This window comes from Bidens hawaiensis, unplaced genomic scaffold, assembly GCF_021521415.1.
Source record: "Bidens hawaiensis isolate Kalapana, Puna unplaced genomic scaffold, B.hawaiensis_p1.1 tig00024231_1, whole genome shotgun sequence".
NCBI classification, from domain to species: Eukaryota; Viridiplantae; Streptophyta; class Magnoliopsida; order Asterales; family Asteraceae; genus Bidens; species Bidens hawaiensis.
Window position 1 is genome coordinate 66,063 of NW_027493809.1, and position 20,201 is coordinate 86,263.

At 37.4% G+C, this 20,201-nt stretch overlaps 3 protein-coding genes and 1 pseudogene across 3 annotated transcripts; all 4 read right to left on the reverse strand.

Annotated features, from left to right (window-relative positions):
- Positions 1–3,027: 3,027 nt before the first annotated feature.
- On the reverse strand, positions 3,028–4,042 carry LOC143568817 (uncharacterized; annotated as a pseudogene).
- A 544-nt stretch (positions 4,043–4,586) lies between these two features.
- On the reverse strand, positions 4,587–7,581 carry LOC143568804 (uncharacterized). Its single transcript, XM_077054863.1, has 2 exons — positions 7,266–7,581; positions 4,587–5,918 (listed from the first exon to the last, which is right to left on the reverse strand). The coding sequence occupies exons 1-2, from the start codon at positions 7,568–7,570 to the stop codon at positions 4,607–4,609; spliced, it is 1,617 nt and encodes a 538-aa protein (XP_076910978.1). The 5' UTR covers positions 7,571–7,581; the 3' UTR covers positions 4,587–4,606.
- Positions 7,582–8,656: 1,075 nt separating this feature from the next.
- Positions 8,657–10,963, reverse strand: LOC143568805 (cyclin-T1-3-like). The gene is made up of 6 exons (XM_077054864.1): positions 10,696–10,963; positions 10,436–10,517; positions 10,199–10,333; positions 9,944–10,119; positions 9,710–9,861; positions 8,657–9,604 (listed from the first exon to the last, which is right to left on the reverse strand). Exons 1-6 carry the CDS (start codon positions 10,932–10,934, stop codon positions 8,856–8,858), a joined length of 1,533 nt encoding a protein of 510 aa, XP_076910979.1. The 5' UTR covers positions 10,935–10,963; the 3' UTR covers positions 8,657–8,855.
- Positions 10,964–16,782: 5,819 nt separating this feature from the next.
- LOC143568814 (protein IWS1 homolog 1-like) lies at positions 16,783–19,819 on the reverse strand. The gene is made up of 11 exons (XM_077054871.1): positions 19,796–19,819; positions 19,221–19,713; positions 18,532–18,651; positions 18,220–18,440; positions 18,002–18,131; positions 17,847–17,909; positions 17,702–17,779; positions 17,506–17,597; positions 17,351–17,416; positions 17,118–17,271; positions 16,783–17,035 (listed from the first exon to the last, which is right to left on the reverse strand). Exons 1-11 carry the CDS (start codon positions 19,813–19,815, stop codon positions 16,937–16,939), a joined length of 1,536 nt encoding a protein of 511 aa, XP_076910986.1. The 5' UTR covers positions 19,816–19,819; the 3' UTR covers positions 16,783–16,936.
- Positions 19,820–20,201: the final 382 nt, after the last annotated feature.

Here is a 20,201-nt window from a genome sequence, read left to right on the forward strand (position 1 = left end):
TATCTAAAATAAATATAAACGTTGGAATTTTATATTTGATCCATTAGTTGAGTCCTCACTCCTCCATGACGTGAATTGCAAAAAGGTACCATTAGAGTGGTTACATACTTACATGAAAATCATTAAACAACATATAATTAGTCTCTTAACAATATTGTAGGTGTATTGTTTTAAAGTACACACAAAAAAATTATATTTTATTGTATGTAGTAGTCAGAATGTTTGGGGATCGGGTCCATTAACAAATGTGTTTGAGTGGGTTTCTGATCAGTCTCGTTTTTCCTTATATGGAAAATGGGATACAAAAAGAGTTGATCGGTGAGCAGTTGGAGGTAGGAAACTCTCAAATACGGTTAGGTCAATGATTATAAATACTCTTTTATCACCCCGTTGGTTGGGGTTAGGCCTGTAAACGAACCGAACGCTCGGTTAATTGTTCGTGAACGTTTGGCGGAAAGTTTGTTTATTTAATAAACGAACGTACATAAACAAAAAAAATTGTGTTCATTCATGAACACATGTTTTGTTCGTTCATTTATGTTCATGAACTTTCGTTTATGCCCGTTTATTTATGTCCATTTATGTCTGTTTATTTATGTTCGTTTATGTATTAACAGAAAATAATTAAATATTATTAGATAAGTCACCTACCTAAAGGTTTTATATTTGTTAATATGTGTTCATTTAAGTGTTTTCATTTATGTTTGTGATCATTTACATTTGTGCATATATGTTCATTTAGATTTTAAACAAACGAACATAAACGAACACAAATGTTCATTTTTTTAAACAAACGAATATGAACATAAATATTCGTTCGATTAAGTGTTCATGTTCGTTTAAAGTTAAATGAATGAACACCCCCTTGTTCATGTTCGTTCGACTCGTTTACAAGCTTTCATTATTCACATTGATGAATACATCAGTCTCAATCTCTAGGCTCTGCCAATTTTATATGTGTTCGTTTGTGTTCGTGAACACATTATTTCCTTAACAAACGAACATGAACAAGGCCTTGTTCGTGTTCGTTCGGTTCATTTATAGCCCTAGTTGGGGTTAAACCACAACCCTTATAAGTTAAAAGACTCGAAGGTATGACAAACCAGTAAATCTCAATTATATGTGAGCGTAGATTCAAGGATGCCATAAGACGCACACAAAACAAGCATGTTACATAAAACTATGTACAGACATTTTTTTAATTAATGTAACATTTAATATATATATTATTTAACATTATATATATTATTTAACATTAGTAAGCCTGTTCGCGGTGCGCGCATATAATGTATATATGTGTGGGCTTTTGGGTGGACAAAAGTGAAATTGCACTAATTTTGACGTTATTTTACTAATTTCGTGAAAATAACGTTACAAGCGGCAGAAGGTTAATCAGGCATCATGTGGTGGCGTGCCGAAAGACAAGGGTACATGCACCAATCGGCTGGGGTCCTGTGGTTGAGTGTTATGTGCCTTATGTCCAAGGCTTGATGCAAAACCACTATCGAGCCGGGGGTCTCACTGGAAGCAGCCTCTCTATTCCTATGGAGTAGAGGTAAAGTTGTCTACATCTTACCCACCTCAGACACTACCATAACTTTGCTATTGGTGGGATATACTGAGTACGATGATGATGATGATGATGATGATGATGATGATATTATTTAACATTAGTATATCGATCTAATATGCATTATTGAATATATGAATTTACTGCTTATCATTTAACTAGGTTCCTGTTAATTAGTCTTTAACATGACAATGAATTTTCTTTATGCTGATCTAGAGTGAGAAATGATTGACCGTTGTATACATGTATTTACTAGTTTTGTTCACATTATTTTCAATGATTTTTTCATACCCTATTTTGTTTACTTTTAAGTTATTGATATTTTATTAGAGAATTGATCGGACCTATTTGAAAATGTGTTGTACCGTTAAATATTCACTTTTAGTAGTTCTCTACTTTAAATTGGTTTTCTGTTATGCAGGATGCACAATTGAGTAATTGACTCATAAGCGTACAATGTTATGATTGAACATACTGGAAACGATAAGTGGTCTGAGGATTATATGCCCCTTAAATGATTTTGATGAAGATGACATGGTACAAGCAAGCAAATTTAAATACGTTGTGGTGTGTATTTCAAATCCAAAAGGCAAATGCTCGAATATGACACGTTGCTCAAAACCGGGAGGGTTATGTTTATGAATAAAAAGCCAAAATATCATCTTAAAATTTGAAATGATTTCACAACAAAACACAGCCCCAAAACAAAAGAATTTGAATAGGAAGAGGGAAAACATAGCACCCTGACAAGGCCGGCTATGAGGCAGGGTCAGGTGGTCAATCGACTCTGGCCCGACACCTCGATAGGCCCAATTTTTTTTTAATAAAGATTATATTTATATATTTGAAAAAAAACGTATTCTTAATGTTTAAACCCAATTACTTAACTAATTTAAGTCCCCCAATTTTTATTTTTTTTTGCCTTTGGCCTAATATATTTTCATGATTCTTGGAGACGGCCTTGCAGCCTGATTGACGTTGTCGATGCTGCAATTTCAGTTTCAAACACAAAACATGATCTGTGATGTAACGTTAATTATGCCACTAGAAACTATGCAATTTGGATGGTGCTTAAACCAAGACTTAACTACACGCAAATTTGGCTTTAAACACAACAATAATAAACTTAACTTTGGTTCTAAACATAACAAGATGAACGTTATAAGTTGGTTAGAGATCGACATACTCCAATAAAATAAGAAAAGTGGCTCAAACAGGTGAAAGATGATTGACTATTGCACCAGAATAGGACCTGAATCAAAAATAGAAAAGATAATTAATGGCATCAACAGTTGATTCTATATATATATTTCTAGTCATCACATATATATTCATTAACGATGAGCACCTGCATCTAAAGCATAGCATTCCTCTCACAGCACCTGTAATTATATACATGCTTCCTCTTAGCAGTGCATTAACTTTAATGATGATATAAGTGTAAATATATACCTCGGTCAAGGTGCTTTTGGAGAACTACTTAGCAAATACTTTTTCACTTCAGTAGACATAATAACTCTTGTGTGTCTGTGCACCACAAAAGTAACAACTTTTGGAAGAAGCCTCAAACTCTCTAAGCTAGCAAGTGGGCAGAGTCGGTGTGAGATTAGTTCCACGGATGAGTTCAGACGCTGCAGAAATTAAAGTCTATATATTCAAGAAAACTATATGTATATATACATATAAGGCTAATGTTACATGGTAAGAAAGAAACTAATTAACCTCAATGATTTCCATGCTCAAAGTAAGATGTTTGACATTGCGGAACTGTTGAAGCAGATTGATAATGGTAGGAGCATACAAGCTGCTTATATACTCTAGACGACTGTGAAAAGAGAGGTGTGCTTTTTCCAAACAAGGGAAGCCATCTTCTGTTGAGAACATCTGAGGACAAAAGCCAAAAAAGCGCAAGGAAGCAAGCTCGGGTGCGGAAACTTGATATCGCCCTCCATTGAAAGTGTGTGTAAAAGACTCCTTTTTCAAGCGTGAGGTTAGAAAGCCGCGGATGACTAATCCTTAAAACAGGCGATCCGGTCATTTTGCAGCTATATAAGGTCAGGTTCTTCAAGTTGGGGCACATGGAGAAAACACCATCATAGAATGTGATGCTATGAAGAAGCAAGGTTGTTAGAGATGAAAAGTGTTGTGATGATGCGAGTACGATCTCCTCGTCAAAATGGCCACTTGAGTCCCTTAAGGAGAGATGTTTGAGAGTCTGAGAACCCGGAAGAGAAAGAGGGAATGCGGCTCTCTTGTTGTAGGAATATTTGTTTTTTGCAAACAAACATGCAACGTTTAGTTGTTGGACATTAAGGGAGAATGCATGGTTGATAATCCTTTGGACGTGGTCGCCTTCTTTTCGAAGAAATTCGACACATTTTTGTGGCGAGAGAAAAGCTTAACAACTCGTAGAAATCCTCACTTGAGATACTGAGTTTGAGACGGGGAATTGAAGTCCACAGATACCTCCATCTGGGTGACAAAATACTAGTTAGTTCTAATAGCATCTTCTAAGATTCCAAAAGAAACATAAACCAACTTTTTTCTTAACTGAGAAAACATGACTTAAGTGCCCTTCTTGAATAACTCAAGTTGCTTCGGTTCGTTGTTTGTTGGCAGGTACTATTTTATAAGTCGTTTATGATTTAACACCGATTTTGATATCTCCCACAATTTTTACCCACTTGACTTTTTAGTTAGATCTTGTTGAAATTATCATCTTTATCTCAACTTTAAGTACATATAAAAGATCTTTGTTAATATTATGTTCAGTTGTACGTCAGTAATGTTGGTGGTTAACTAAATATAATCAAATATTTATCTTACATTGTGATCTAAGTTCACACAGTATACTTAAAATAGTTAATGAAGCATATGAATATTTGAACCAAACGAATGAATACACAAAACATATTTTTCAAATGTGAATGCTGAATTCCAACCTAAATTACTTAAAAGAATTCAAAGCTAGTCAAGTCTTTATTACATTTTGCATTCCTCAATTACCACCAAAAAAAAAAAAAAACATAACACAAATCAAACTTCCATGCTTCTATCTTGTGTCCCTTCCGAATCCCTTTTCACTTTACCACCAGCTAAATCCTCTGATCCCCTCACCAGCACCAGCGACCCCGACTCGCGACGCTTATGCACGTGCCCTGCCGCCACAGCTCCACCATAACTACTAACATTACTAAAAATCAATGCAACTATACCAACGACAGCCGCAGCAAACGCAGCCCCAAACGACCGGTTAATATTCCCTACACCACTCGAACCAATAACAAACCCGACAAACGCCCCAAACATCCTCACCCACGAAAACCACGCTGCAAACACACCTTCTTTTCCTGCAGGCGCACAATCCATCAACAATATCCGACTATACGCATGAAGAACACCCGAAGCCACACTCTGCGCAGCCGCAAGAAATAACACGTGGTTGAAATGCCAGTGGTGTTGCCTGTAGTAACACCCCATGCCCGAAGCGAGTGTGGTTAACAAGAACCCGAATATCTGCATCTTTACAGCGTCGGATTGGATGACTTTCTGAATCGGGTGGAGTAACGGGAGAGCGAATATTGGAAAGAAGAAATATGTCAGCCACACGAATAGTATGTCCTTTGGCGGGACGCATAGTTCACCGACGATGTAAAGCACACCGCCGGTGAATATGCTCATTGTTGAAAAGGATGACAGTAAAACCCCAACCAGACTACCCGCAGCATGCGGGTGGTCAAAGATTGAAACAAAATAACGAGTGTAGACTCGCTCATTGTTACTTAATAATTCGTTTTCGTTTGATCGAGTGGCGGTGAGTATATGTGTGATTCCCGCGAACCATAATATACCACTGAAGATCGAAACAATCCATAAACTGATAAACCCTTCAGAGTTTCGAAGCATGTAATAAGTAAATGATGCAATAGCCGCGGACCCGAGGCAACCTCCAGCTGTCGCATAGATAGACAGCCAGCTGGAGACTGCCTGGCGGTCCGAGAATTGGAGTTTTCGAATGGTGGGGCCCACGAAGCCGCGGACCATGAGGCCGAGGTGGCGGTTGTGGAAGGCGGACCCCACGGTGTTGGAGGAGACAATGGCAGCGACGTAGGGTGGCATGATCCAGACGGTTTTGATGGCGCCTGCGGGGAGGCAGAAGATGGCGCCAATGGCGGTGGTGGTAGCGGTTATGAGCTGGGAGTTGGGGCGGTGGTCGAGGTGGATGGAGACGGAGGCGAGGAGCGGCGCGGCGAGGATTAGGCCGGAGAACCAAGAGATTGAAGTCCATTCTAGTGGAGAGAACTTCATGCTGCCAACTTTTATTCTTGCATATGTCAATGCTTCAAACCTGTAATTAGCATCTTAATTGTTAATTACTTTTAAGTAATGCATATTAGTATATTACTAATAATGATTAATGATGATATGAAATTTTTAATTTTCTTGTTATCAAATGTGCTTATTGAAATAAAGAGATCATATAATAACAAAATATTTAAAAAAATAAAAATAAAGAATGAGATGTAAAGAGTTTTGTAAAGATGTCTAAATATGGATAACGAATAATGTAAATATGAAAAGTGCAACATCATATCTCAACTTCCTTAAAAGTTACTTCCCAAAAAAACATGTGAACCAAAATCAACTTTATTATGTTCAGGTGATCATGATTGTTAATGTGGATAAACAATGTATTAAAGATATCAAAAGTGAAACATGATATCTCAACAACCATAAAATTACCTCCTCTAAAAGCATGTGAACCATAATCAAATTTATTGTTTTCGTTTAATCATGACTCTTGATGTGTATAAACAATGTCTTTAATGACGGATCGGTTATAAGACTAGCTCGTCGGTTTTTAAAAAAATCGCATAACGTTATAAATAATGAAAATAATAACCAAAAACGCATATACAACTAATTTAAAAATAAAAATATAGGACATTTTGATATTTTGATATGAATTTTTAATATTAACAAACTATGATATTTTAAATAAACAATATGTGATACAAGTTAAAAACGCAAGTAGCATTATATTTCATTGTGTAAAAAAACATATGAACCAAAATCAAATTTACTACTTTTATGCAATCATGAATTGAATCATGAGTGTTAATTTGTATAAATTTTGTTTTCATGAAATGACCGGTTATTCAAGTTGAAAAAAACGAATGACGTTAAAATAATATAAAAATTGTATATATAACACTAATTCAAAAACGAAATATGCAAATATTTTATCTTTTATATGAATTGACTATACCGATAAGATATGAAACCTTTAATTAAATAAAATATGGAGATTATACAAAATTAAATCAATTAATAAAAAAAGTTTTAAAAAAGAAGACTAAATTAAAACTTTTAAAATCAATGTCGACAATCCAGTCCTGAGTTCTGATAGATTCAACTAGACCGACTATGTAGTCAATTCCCACTCTGATTGATTATAGAGTCTAAAGTTAACTATAAATAAAAAGGTTAAATCATCAACAAAGAACCAGGTAATTAATCAAGCAAAAATAATCTAGTCAAACATCGTATCATGGATTTAACACTTTAAAGTTGAATCGGGTTTATAAATTCGGATTCATGTTGGTTTTCTCATTAGCATATGATTCAGCCGATTTGATTTAGGGCTTGTTAAGCGCCAAACAGTTATAAAACTTTATAAGTTAACGAGACTTACAAAATGGTTTCTTTTTTCGTGCAACGAAAACCTTTCCCATTCTTGTACCACCCTTGAGCCGGTTCTGGTGGCTCATCACCAAAACTCTGACTTATGATGAGCGGAAACACGATGGTAAGAAGAACCGTGTGCGTAAAATACGAACACAGTTCGTAAAAACACCAACTCATCACCTCACCCTTTGTGGGCTTATCTTCATAGTATTCCTCATCATCTTCACTCTCGATTTCACTTTTCACACGCGCGCCCTGACCGCTCTCCATGGCTTTCATGTCCACCGAGTTTCCGCTGTCATCGTCCTCCATGGACCTCGGCCTCCTTGGTGCAGCGCTGGTACTTACATTCGTATCGAGACTCTCTTCGGACATTGTTTGTGGTTAAGAAAACAGAAAACAGTTTGAGAAGTTAAGGGGGTAATTGAGGTTTAAAACTTGGTGTGTGAAATGACCAGCTGGGAGAGTGGAGGTAACAAGAGATTTGGCTTGGCTTTGTAATGCTCAATTGCATAGGTGGTAGGTATAAAGGATCATTCTTTTCTTGTTTTTTTCGACCGATCACATGTTCCATTTGTTTCATAGGTATGATATGATGACTTCATAATTTCATATCTTTGTAAATTAACTTTTGATTTTTAACTTTATTGGTCTTTCCGGTAAAGTTGATGGAAACAGGTTTATTCATGTGTGCTCAGTTTTCAAGATTTTAAAAAGCAAAATGTTAGTTAAGTATTTATAAATATTTCATTCAATGATGAACATCTTTTATTCACCTAGAAATATACTAGTATGACATTCTAGTGGTTCCATATATAGTGTATCCACTTACATTACATGTATTCATCGGTTAATAAATTATAAATACTAATGATTTAACAAATAGTGTATTTATCTGTTATTATAATTTGGGCATAAAATTAATACTATTTAGTTCTCTTAAAAATTCACCTCTTTTTTCTCTTAAACTACCACTGCGTGTCAACTTCAGAGGTCGATAATATTATTAATAGTACGTCAAACAACTGAACAAGTGACAACTACGTTTTCAACTCTTGAGGCTTTGTGTGATCCTGTCGGGTTATCTATAAGGCAAAATCAATATGGATTATTATCAGTCAATCGGTAATCGTTTAAATTATTAAAATCCCATATTCCCATTAGCCTTATCAGAAAAGACGAAAGATTATGTGCATATATAACTCAATGTACTTGCTCTAAATTAATGGTCAGTAATGGTTCAACAGTGATACATTATACATAAAAGCAAACAAATCAAAACTTTCACAACATTACAAAATAAGGAGATAGAACAAGTATAGAACCAAACAAACATGTCTATGGATCTAACTAAGGTGTGTGTTTCTACTTAAAAATTAAGCGTCTAACAATCAACCAAAATAAGAAAAAGAAACAAGCAGGAACAAAGCGCATATAAAGATATAAACATGGTTGGCAGGCGAATGTCGTACCTTAGAGAAGCTCATTGATGAAATGGTATGTCTGAATATTTCATGACCAGAAAATAACTCAAGGAAACCAAAATTTAGTTTAAACAATACATTGATTAACCACATATTATCTTTAGAAGCATGAATTAGTTTCTCCTTTTATCAGGTGGGGTCCCACCACCCTTTCTTTTTCTACTGCTAGAATTAGGTGACCTTGACCTTGACCTATATTCATCATCCATCATTCCCACTTCCCCTTCTTCCACAGGGTCAAAATCTTGACCACGCGACAACTGTCCCTTAACCAAAGAGTGATACTGACCGTCTTCCAGATCGTTATCTGGTTTTGACCAACTGTGTTTTCCATCTTGTTTGTTTTTCTCTGACTCAGCAGCCAGCTCTATACCGTCTTCTAACGCTCTCTCGATTAAATCATCTTCATCCATAAAATCTGGTTTTCGGGCCACATCGCTAACACGGGCCTTCTTTCGTTTCTCAATAGCCGCTTTCACTTTATCTTTATCAATCCTTTTAATAGCATCTTGAGGTGACAGATTCCTTCCCTGGTATTTCTCCTTCAATGATTCCACCGGTTCCCTTCTTTCTCGAGTTTCCTCCTTATGTCTTTCAGACCTGTTACCGTCTTCAGGCCCGTTATGCTGTTGACTTTCTTTGACTTCAACATCTCCCTTTATGCTCTGGCCTGATTGATCAGGAGTGGGCCTTGATAAGGTACCGGGCCTGGAATTGTTTGGGCCATCTTCATCAGTCGGAAGAGATCTGGCGGGTCCCTTTTGAGTTGCCCCGCCACCTTTACTGCCGTCAACAACTTCACTCGTTTGAGAAGGCGCCATTTGATTTTGTTCATACAGTTCTAGCATTTGGTTACTGACCTCTGCAAAATGTAAACAAATTTCAGAAAAGAAAACCACCTAAGAATATGTAAATAGAAATAAAAATAAATAAATATAATAATAATAATAATAGTAAAAACACAGACCCTCTAGTTGGCGTGGGGTGACATCGAACTCCTGCCACCAAACTTTTTCACCATCTGACGGGAGTTTGACTTTTAGAAACTTGGCGGCAAGAAAAATAGCCCCAGCCGCGATGTGGTGGGGTTTAAATTGCAAGCAGAGGGACGTCCGAAGTCTGCATGCCTCTTTTGCATGTCAAAATGGACAGGCTGGCATATACATAGAGAAACCACAAATTAAGAAATACAGCAGCATACCCATCATTGACAAAATTCCAAGCCACTTGAGCAAGGGCATTTTGGGCAACTTTGAACTTCTTTATTGCCTCAACTAGTGGTTTATATGGATGATGCACGTTAAAATCAAAACCAAGAGTTGCTAGAACGACTCGCTCCCCTAGTAATATTAGTTCCTTTTGTTGTTCATACACCTCCTGCAACACATAACATAACAATAGTTATAAAAACCATCTAGTGGATCTAACAGGTGGTTTTTAGTAGAAATGATGATACCTTCTGTTTGATTCTTTGAATAGCCTCAGGGTCCTTTTTGTTATTGATTTCAAAAGAAACAAGGATAACATCTTTTAAAGGGCGAGGGGTTTCTTCGACCTTGCCTGCAAGAAACATGCAGACAGTTGCAATCGTCTGCAATCAAAACATGTTAATACACAAGATAAAACCAACTGCTTTTATTAATACATAGGCAAAAAAAGTAATTAAAAAGAAGTGAAATGAGATACAACTCACCCTTCGGTCATTCTTTGCATGTGATTGACGGAGAAAGAAACGGTGGCAGAATATTATAGCTGTAGCAATTGTTACTTGAGGCCTAAATGACAAAATTTCAAACACAAACCATGTGTTACAAATGTAAAACAATCATTATCAATAAAGAAGCACAACATGTGTTTTACATAGCTATCGATCCATGTTTCATACTAATAATAAACTGAACAGAACAAGAAAGATGATTTTGAAGGGGGGAAATAAAGAATAAAGGAACGTACACTTTCAGCCTCATGCCCAAATCTTGCAAAAATGTGCAATATGATTTGCGAAGATAAGTTTCTTTCTTTAAATCAATGCCATCGGGTCTAGATGGAGAATTTTCTTCAATTTCTTTGCGTGAAAAATACCAGCGACCACCATGTTCTTCCATATTATCATCAGAATGTCTATATGGACCGCCTTGACCGCCTTCATACATTCCAAAATGCATTGGATCATTGGACACCAAAGCAGTCATTGGCGGTTTTTGGTTCTCTATAAAATGTCGAAAAATGAAGATAGAGTCCCCCTAGTTCACAATGGGCCTTAAAGTAACTTCTACGACCTGCATTGTATGTGTACTAACAAATTTAAGGGTTGTTTGGCAATGTAGTGCTGAATCAACAAGAGATCTAACTGATTAAGAGGTAGCCTCTGAATCATTCAGCATGTCTCTGAAGCTTAACCATTAAGAGGCTCCATGAGCCATTAAGAGGCGTAACCAAACACACACTACCTCTTGCCCGATTCAGAGGTACCCTCTTAATAGAATCATTCAGAGGTACCTCCATGAGCCAACAGATATTTTTTTTTAAATAAAGTTTCTCCGTGTTTAAGGTATAATTTAACATAAGTATGGCAAACTGGCAACAGTGCAAGGAAATACAAACGCAGCATAGCATCCACAAATCAATTACTCATATATTTTCCTAAAGAGCATGTTTTCTATGGGAAGCTTGTCCTAAACAAGTTTGCAGGCAACAAGTTTCACATAAATACAAGCTCCAATATGTTTGCAATATTCATTATGCGGAAGTTCTTCAACACTAAAAAATGACAAGTTTTGATTTTGCACTGCATAAACCACCATGAAGAACACCATGCTTGCAGCATGTCAGTGACTGTGTGCAAGTTGCAACACAAGAAACAATGCATTCCAAGTTCAAACTCAAAAGTAGAATTTATGAAAATAAACCTGCTCATGATCAAGAACAACTACAGATCCATTAAAGAAACTAAAAGATCACTAGACTTTGTATGCATTGTCACAAATTGGAAACAACTTACAAATTTGTAGCCAATAAAGAAACCAATTTTCATGAAATAATAATATATATCAACTTTGATCAGAAAAATTGATGGCCCCTGTCGAATTAAACACAGAAACATGGTTTTTTATCAAACATCAATCAACTCTTTTATTCATTCGTAAACCGAAAACTAAAGTACACCAAACAAAGACGTCTTAAGCCACTATTCTAATACCTACTTGACCCAAACTTAAGTTAACCTCCAAGCTAAATCAAAACAAATTTGAATCCAAATTCAATACCTCTAAACTAGGAATTAGACAACGCCCCAAAAATGAAATAAATAAACTCACCATAATAAACTTATCCCATTAAAACACCAAACCGACCCTAAGCCCTTAACTAAATCGGACTCAACTAGCCTCACATGCCAAGATTCAATATTTGGCCAGCCCGTTTCATAAGTTAACAAACTAGATGAATCAAACAAAAATCACAGAGAGATGTGAATATTTATAAAACTGTAAATTTCCTCTTATCTACTTTGTGCCCTTAGAAGAAAGAAATTACAACTATATCAGTCCCCAACTCTTATCATTGCCTTATTAGTTTACATGTATACATCTTAGGTCTATTTTGCAAATCACTAAACAGATGACTGATGACAACCTGTTTCATATGCAAAATAACTACATAATCATATGAAAAGAGAAACCGCTAGATAGTCTGATACGTGCCTAGGAGTTCTAATGGGTCAAACGGGCCTACCCAAAAGAAAAGAAGATCCCAACCTAGAGGTTAAATGATGGCTTGCAGAACAAGAAACGTGGCTGAGCGGGAGGTTTAATTTCAGTTAGTAGTGGCAGTAGCTTATTAATAGGTTATTAGGTTTACAATTTAAGTATCCATGAATTTGAAATCATTATAGTACTTCTTGTAATCGGAGATGCCTCATCTTGCATTGGGTTTTACTTTCAGAAACTTAAGCTTTTGATTTTTAGTTTCTATCAACCGGTTCCATTGCCGGGAACATCCAAAGAAGCAGCGATGGTGCAAACTCGAAGTGGTTCTAAAGGAGGTGGCAGTTCTTCTGATTCCGCCGATACCCAATTAGCGGCTATTGTTGCTAAAATCAAGGCTATGAAGTCCTTAAAGGAGGACATGGCCATGTTGAAATGTCAAATAACAGGCATAGAGAAGTCGAGCGAGGGCGGAGTAGACAAAACGATGGAAAAACCAGTTACCCTAAGTTCAATCACTGGCCCTATCACAAAATTGAACTCCCCTACTTTAGCGGGGTGATCCAAGGAGTTGGCTATTAAAGACAGAAAAAATACTTTCGGTTTTACAACACTCGTGAAACCGAGATCATCGATGTTGCTGCAATGCACTTGGAGGGAGATGCATTGGACCTTTACTCGTGGTAACCCACTGACCAAAAGCGGGCTTATTGGGAGCTGGTTAGCGCATTACAGAAGCACGTTGGGCCACTGGAATTCCAAAATTCAGACAAGTGCAGCAGCATGCAAACCGATTCTGTCCGATTCTGTCGAAGACGATCAACCAGAGTTTCAAAAATGGCCAGATCACCGCTTATTGGGGGTCTTCCTCAATGGGCTTAAAGAGGAATTGAAGGGCTGGTGTCCGTATTCCTAAACCGCGTTCCTTCTACAAAACTGTGAGTCTTGCACTCAAATTTGAATCAAAACTCAGCAACAGTTCAACTGAAAAGAAGTCTACTGAAAATGCCCCCAAACCTGACCTGAAACTGAGTAGCCCTGCCTCATCAACAGCAGCCAACCCACCGATGACCACCACACAGAACTTTCCATTTCACATTTCAAAATAAAGAGAAACAGTCCATGTATCTCAAGGAAGAATGCATCAGACGTCGGGACAAATTTGGGCCAGGTCACTATAGCAAAACAGGTAACTAATAACTATCACAGTATCACCTACTTAAAGTGGCTAACGATGTAGGCTATCAGGACATCTGCACCGGCGAGAATTGTCTCGTACTCACTCGCTGGTCGAGAAGAATCAGCTGAAATCAGCCTTCAAGCCATTATTGGGAGATCCCATGTTCCAGCCTTGACGCTTCAAGGTTCCATCAATTCGAAGCATGTATTAGTTCTGGTTGATAGAGGCTCAAGCTCAACCCATAATTCCGTGGCCAACACCTTCATCAAGAAGGCAGATCTCCCAACTCAGGTGGTGGCTCCTTTGGGCTGTGCGAATCAGCAATGGTGACGTTATCCTTTGCAACCAAATTTGCAAAATATTATGCAGACAACAAATAACTCAAGACTTCTACTGTTCTCGTTGGGCGGGGCGGATGTGATTTTTGGCATCCAATGACTAGCTACCTTAAACACGGTCCAAGCTAACTAGAACTAGATGTTCCTAATCTTTACCATCAATGGTCAAGAAGTCAAGTTGCAGGGGTTAACACAAGATAACAAAAAAAATGGTTCGTTCCGCCATCTACAACTCATACCACTCTGGAGACAGCCCCAGGAGCCAGCAAATCATTTCTCTCCTCGACTTGAGGAGAGGCCGATTTTCAAGGAGGGCGGTAATGATACGTACCTAGAAGTTCTAATTGGTCAGACCTACCCAAAAGAAAAGATCCCAACCCAGGGGTTAAATTACAGCTTGCAGAACAAGAAACGTGGCTGAGTGGGAGGCTTAGTTGCAGTTAGTAGTAGCAGTAGCTTATTTATAGGTTATTAGGTTTAACAGCTAGGTATCCTAGAATTTGAAATTATTATCGTGCTTCTTGTAATCAGAGATTCCCTATCTCAAATTGGGTTGTATTTTCAGAAATTAAAGCTTTCGATATTTAGTTTCTATCATAGTCTCTCGTCCTCTCCAAATAATGTTGCAGAACAGATTAATGATTAACAATAACAGACAGACATTTTACAAATAACATGATAATCAAATTCAGCTCCGCAAGAAAAGTAAAACGAGTTGGTTCTAGACGGGGGGGGGGGGGGGGGGGGGTTGAGAAGTGACATGAGTTAGTTAAACCCCGGGCACAGCCAATAAACTTGTGTGCTAGTATGGACAATAATGAGTAGGTTTTATAACTAGTAATAATAATTGTCTAATTCATTAAACTCTATAGCTCCTGCTTTAACTGAAAAAAAAAACTAATTGATATGAAATTGAAACGTTTTGGAGTAAGAAAGAAAGTAATATGCTTTGGAACATCAATTGAAATTGGTAATGAAGATAACGTAAATACATCTGTGCCCTAATCGTAACGGTGGTAATAAAGTAAAGGATTTTATTAAATTAGGGTAGGAAAGATAAATATAAAGCAAGCGTAAACAGAAATTACCGGCAATTAGTGGATGATGTGGCAGGCAGGAAGATTGATTGTTGTTGTGGTTTGAGGCTGCGCGTCGTATGTTCCAGAGAGATGAAAGAGAAACGAGCCAAGAAGAATAAGAATGGGGGGTAGGGTCAAATATCGTCTTTTTAAGTTAGACTTCCGGATTTCTTTTTTCTTTTTACTTTTTATCCTTTACATAAAATAAACACAAGATTGCGGAAGTAGGTCGGTGTGAATATAATACTAGGTTGGATTTTTATTATGCGACTAATGGTTTTCGTATTTTTTAAACAAGGTTAATATGAAGCCATTCAACCACTTCTCTCTCAGGTCAATCCAATGAATAAGTGAAATGACATTACCATCAAAATTAATCAAGACGCGGGAAAAAGAATTTTGGGAGGACCCTATAAACTACTACGTTAGATTTCTTGAATAGATAACTTTTATGTCATTGGTCGATCCAGCTGAACCAGGAAAACAAACGATGTGATTATGCTGGATTTCTTTTTCTCTTTGGTATTTTTCTTCCAACTTACTAGTTAGTGCTTCAAGTTTTGCTTATTTTAAACATAAATATTTTTTGTTAAGATTGTAAATCCACAACATATATAAATTAGTTTCATAATTAGCTTAAAGTTATACATACATAAAATTTCAAGGTTATCTTTGGCATCAATTGGTTTTTGACACATGTCCGGTCGATGAGATTGGTAAGGCAGACGGTTTATGAGAGATCCGCTTGTCAGAACCTTATTTGTGGAGTTGTGAACACAGTGCATCAAAGAAAGGAGATAGGGGGTCGTTTTGTACCTCTAAGATGAAATGTTAAAATGTATTCTACTAAATTTAACATTTTCAACATTGGTTAGGACTTGGAATGGGGGGGCACACTCCCCCAGTCCCCCTTGAACCCACAACAACTTCCAATTACAATGCGCCACGTGTTTTAAGTCACAACTTTAGTTAAGAGGGTTGTTTACCCAACCTAATTCTCATACTAGACTTTTGGCTTCATCTACCCTCACACAGTCACTAGCCTTCCATCCATAGTGGAACTCAGAACTCAAATTCTAACCTGAATTCCCACCTAGAAAGGAAGGCAGTGAAAATTCCCATGCAAGCTCGGGTGCCCGGGTGGGGCAAGCTAGGTGCCCGCCCACCCTTATCGAAAGAAACACACAATGGCTAACAAACAATGGCTCACAGGTCAGAAACTATCTGAGAATAGATCCATAATTTCTAAAAGGTTGGAACGATGATGCAATTACGATTTACAAACGATCCTTGGAAGTTTACCATGTAAACAGCACAAATTATTACCTTACTATTTTAAAAGATTTGTTAATGTAGTATTAACATTTAACAAATTTTAAATGAATACAATTAAAACTTTATTCAATTAGACGCGTGTATTCGAGAAGTCAAAAACCAAAACAATTAACCTTTAATATGCTTAACAGGTTAACAAGTTGTACTTTTTGTAAAACTAGTTTTTATCCTTAATCCAATATAAACTTCCAATTTCGATCAATCAATCATACCCACGGGAAAACTTTCAATTTCGATAAAAATATAACTATTATCAAGAAGCATAACCAAACCTTGTTTGTGGGAGATTGACAAGGTTCAAAATTTAAATGCAGGACAATAACAAAAACTTGAAAAGACTGGAAAATATTGCAACTTTATCATTATACAGGACAAGGCGTCATTCTGAATACTTTCACCAGAAAACAGTGACAAATCTAGTCATATTAAAAAACATAAAAGATCGACTGAAAATATAAACCATCGAGCACCTTAGCAAGCGCCGAGTGTTCTCGTCTTGTTCACAACAAACGATCAAATGGCCACGAATACAACTGCTGCCCGGACCTCAAGCCTGGTCTACAAGTACTTGACCATACCCCGACCCTCTACACTAAGCTTAGTAGCTTGAAGTTGCTTCTTTTTAGGCGCCTTTAACTGTTGCAGCCTCTTGTTCATCTGTCATCGTATCCCAATTTAATCATATTTCATCCGGTCATCACAATTAGGGATAATATGACGAAAATAATAAAAAACAGACCTTGAGTCGACGTTGATCATGCACCACTTGTTTGGCTCGAGCTCTAACTTCATCCGGGTCAATTTTAGATTGAGGCCGCACCACAAAATCTAGAGGCATTGCTTCGGGCCTTGATGCATGTAGTCTAGAAGATGAACTTCCAGACTTTGGTTCTCTGCAACAACCTCCATTTCATCAACAAGAAACAAGTGCATTCATGAAGTGATTATTATATAAAAATAAAATTAACTTACTGAGAGTTATCACCCAAATCCAGGTCATCATCTCTGGACTGCATCCCTGAAGCTCTATTCATAGGCCTGTTAGAAAGTAACAAAACAGATCATAAAGACTTGAACAAAGAAAACAAATTTAATTTTGTAAGGTGTTAAAATTTATTGCAACATACTTTTTCACTGATGGTCGGCGAACAGGGGCTCTTTCGTCCTCATAGTTCCTCATGTCCTCAAATCGCGTGCTTTTGTTAAATATTGGTCTACTCTGAATTACATGTAAAACGTTAATGTAAACATTAGGTTGCTAAACAAGGATGAGTGGCATATTTAACCTTAAAAATTGAGGTTAAACAGAATCTTTATACTTACCCATTTGTCAACCAAGTCTTTAGCCAGCTTTCTATTGGATGTTGTCTCTTCATCAGACTTTGACAAGAACATAATGACCTAATCAAAGATGATAATAATTTAGTATCATTAATCTTAATTAGTTCCAGTTAAAAAAAGGGCCAACCTTTCCCAGTCCACTCTTCTTCAATTGTTCTCTCCTGTCATACTGATCTAAATCAATTGGAAACTGCAGGAGGATAACGACGAATAACTAATTAATAATCATAAAAACATAAAAGCATATAATCTAACCCTAATATAAATCATGTTTTTGCATACCTCAGTTAGGACCTTTAATATTGCTGCTCGAATGTTGATGTTAGGCAAGCTTCCATCAGGGAGGGGTTCGAGCCAGTTTTTCAAAAGTGTTAGAACTCCATGATCCAAGAACTCTAGTTGAAGTTGTTTCCTGCATTAACATTTGTTAAAACATAAATAAATCAAATGAGTGTGACATGAAGCAGATGTAAGGCATTTGAATATAATAATGAACTTACTTGGATAATACTTCAGTTAAAAGAGGCAGCTTCCTTAGTTTATTTATAGCTGGTTGTGATTTTCTATTTAGCTCTGCATCTTCTTCTGCTACAACTTCAAGTTCAGCCATCACATTCTCAACAAGTAGTGCAATCTCTGCAGCACTTTTCTCATTTTTCTTCTTTTTCTTACCCATCTTGAAAAGATCCTTGATTTCATCATCTTCTTCACCCTCCTCGGCCTACAATTTCAAGCAATTTACAGTAAAAAAAAAAAGTGGCAAACATACATGCTTCAAGAGTTCAAGTTCATTTATATGTGAATATTTTTACCTGAGGAGCACGACTGGGAGAATAGCCACCATGGTCACTTCCATAACGATCTGATGGATCAACACCTGAATCATCTATGAAGTTATCATCATCTACCATCCTAGGTCCCTCCTTGTCATCCTGCAACATAGTTGTTAAATCAGTTTAGAACTGTGAACTTGACAGTGTCAATAACAGGAATATCTAGGGCTATAAGCGAGCCAATCAAACCGAACAAAACCTTGTTCGTCTTCGTTCGTTAAGAGTTTACCAAACAAACGAACAGTTCACCAACACATATCCAACGAAATATCTTGTTCGTGTTCGTTCATTAAGGAAATGAATTTGTTTGTATCGTTTGCGTTCGTTCGTTAATTTCATAAACGAATGCAAACCAGCATATAACTACATAAATGAACACAATTGAACGTATATATATTTAAAATAATAAACAACATTCTTAATCCCAGACATAATACATAGCCGGCCAAAGCATAAACAAGTAAAGTACTTAAAATTAATTCTCCGAACGAACATAAGCGAATGTAAACGAACAACAAAATCTTTGTTAATTTCATTTCGTTGGTTAATTAAACGATCAAACGCAAACAAACTTCCTCTTATATCACAAACGGTTCGTTGAACGTACAGTCAGTTAACATCCCTAGAGCCATCACAAGTTCACAATCAAAATGAAACCTAAAATGTACCTCAGAATCGCCTCCCGCAATCGTATCCCACATCTCCTTCACCTCCGCATCATGCCCACCCGACCGCCCACTCCTCTTACTACTACTACCACTCCCCTTAAACTTCGACCCGCCTTTCTCACCCGACCGCCCTCCTTTATCCGAAAACTTAGAAGAATTAAACTTCTTCTCCATCTTTTTCCCACTCGCACTCCCACCGTCACCCGAAACCTTCTTCCTCTTCCCACCGCCATCCGACTCATCTCTCACAAACGCAGCCACGTCATCTTCCACGTCATCATCCATTCCGAAATCCGGCACCGCCTCCTCCGCCGTACTCTTCTTAATCAAGCGTTTACGTGGCCGTGACGTGGAATCAGAGTCGTCGAACACCGGCGCCTGCCAATCGTTGTTATCGTCCACCTCGTCTTCGAGATTATCATTGTTGTTGTCGTGATCGGATTGGAATCCGTCGTCGAAGTCCATCAACGGCTCGCCGTCTTCATCACGGTACCTGAAATGAAATTAAAACCCTAGGTTATAGAGAATTGGGGATTAGCAAACCCTAGGTTAGGGTAGAGAGAATTGGTACTTACGGATCGTTTTCATAACCCATGGTGGAGATTAATAAACCCTAAAAGAAGAAGAAGAAGAAGTTGGATTTATAGTCTGGTAAATGATAAACGAAACGAAAGAGAAAGAGGGGAGAAGGTGGAGAATCGAAGGATGATGATATACAGAATATGAAGGACGGGTTTTGTTATAATGCTGAAGAAGAGGGGGTTATTGTAATAACTACAAACTCAAGGGGCACGACAGATAATTCTTATCGGCTTTTTCTTAAACAGGAAAGACCCAAACACCCACCCGAGAACACCCTTCCGCCCGCCCGAGGAACATCATGTGGTGACTTAGCCCACCCATCTAGAAGGAAACCAACAGAATGGGAAAATGTTGTGCTCAATACGGAGCGAATTGCTTCAGCAAGACTTGAAAGCCATG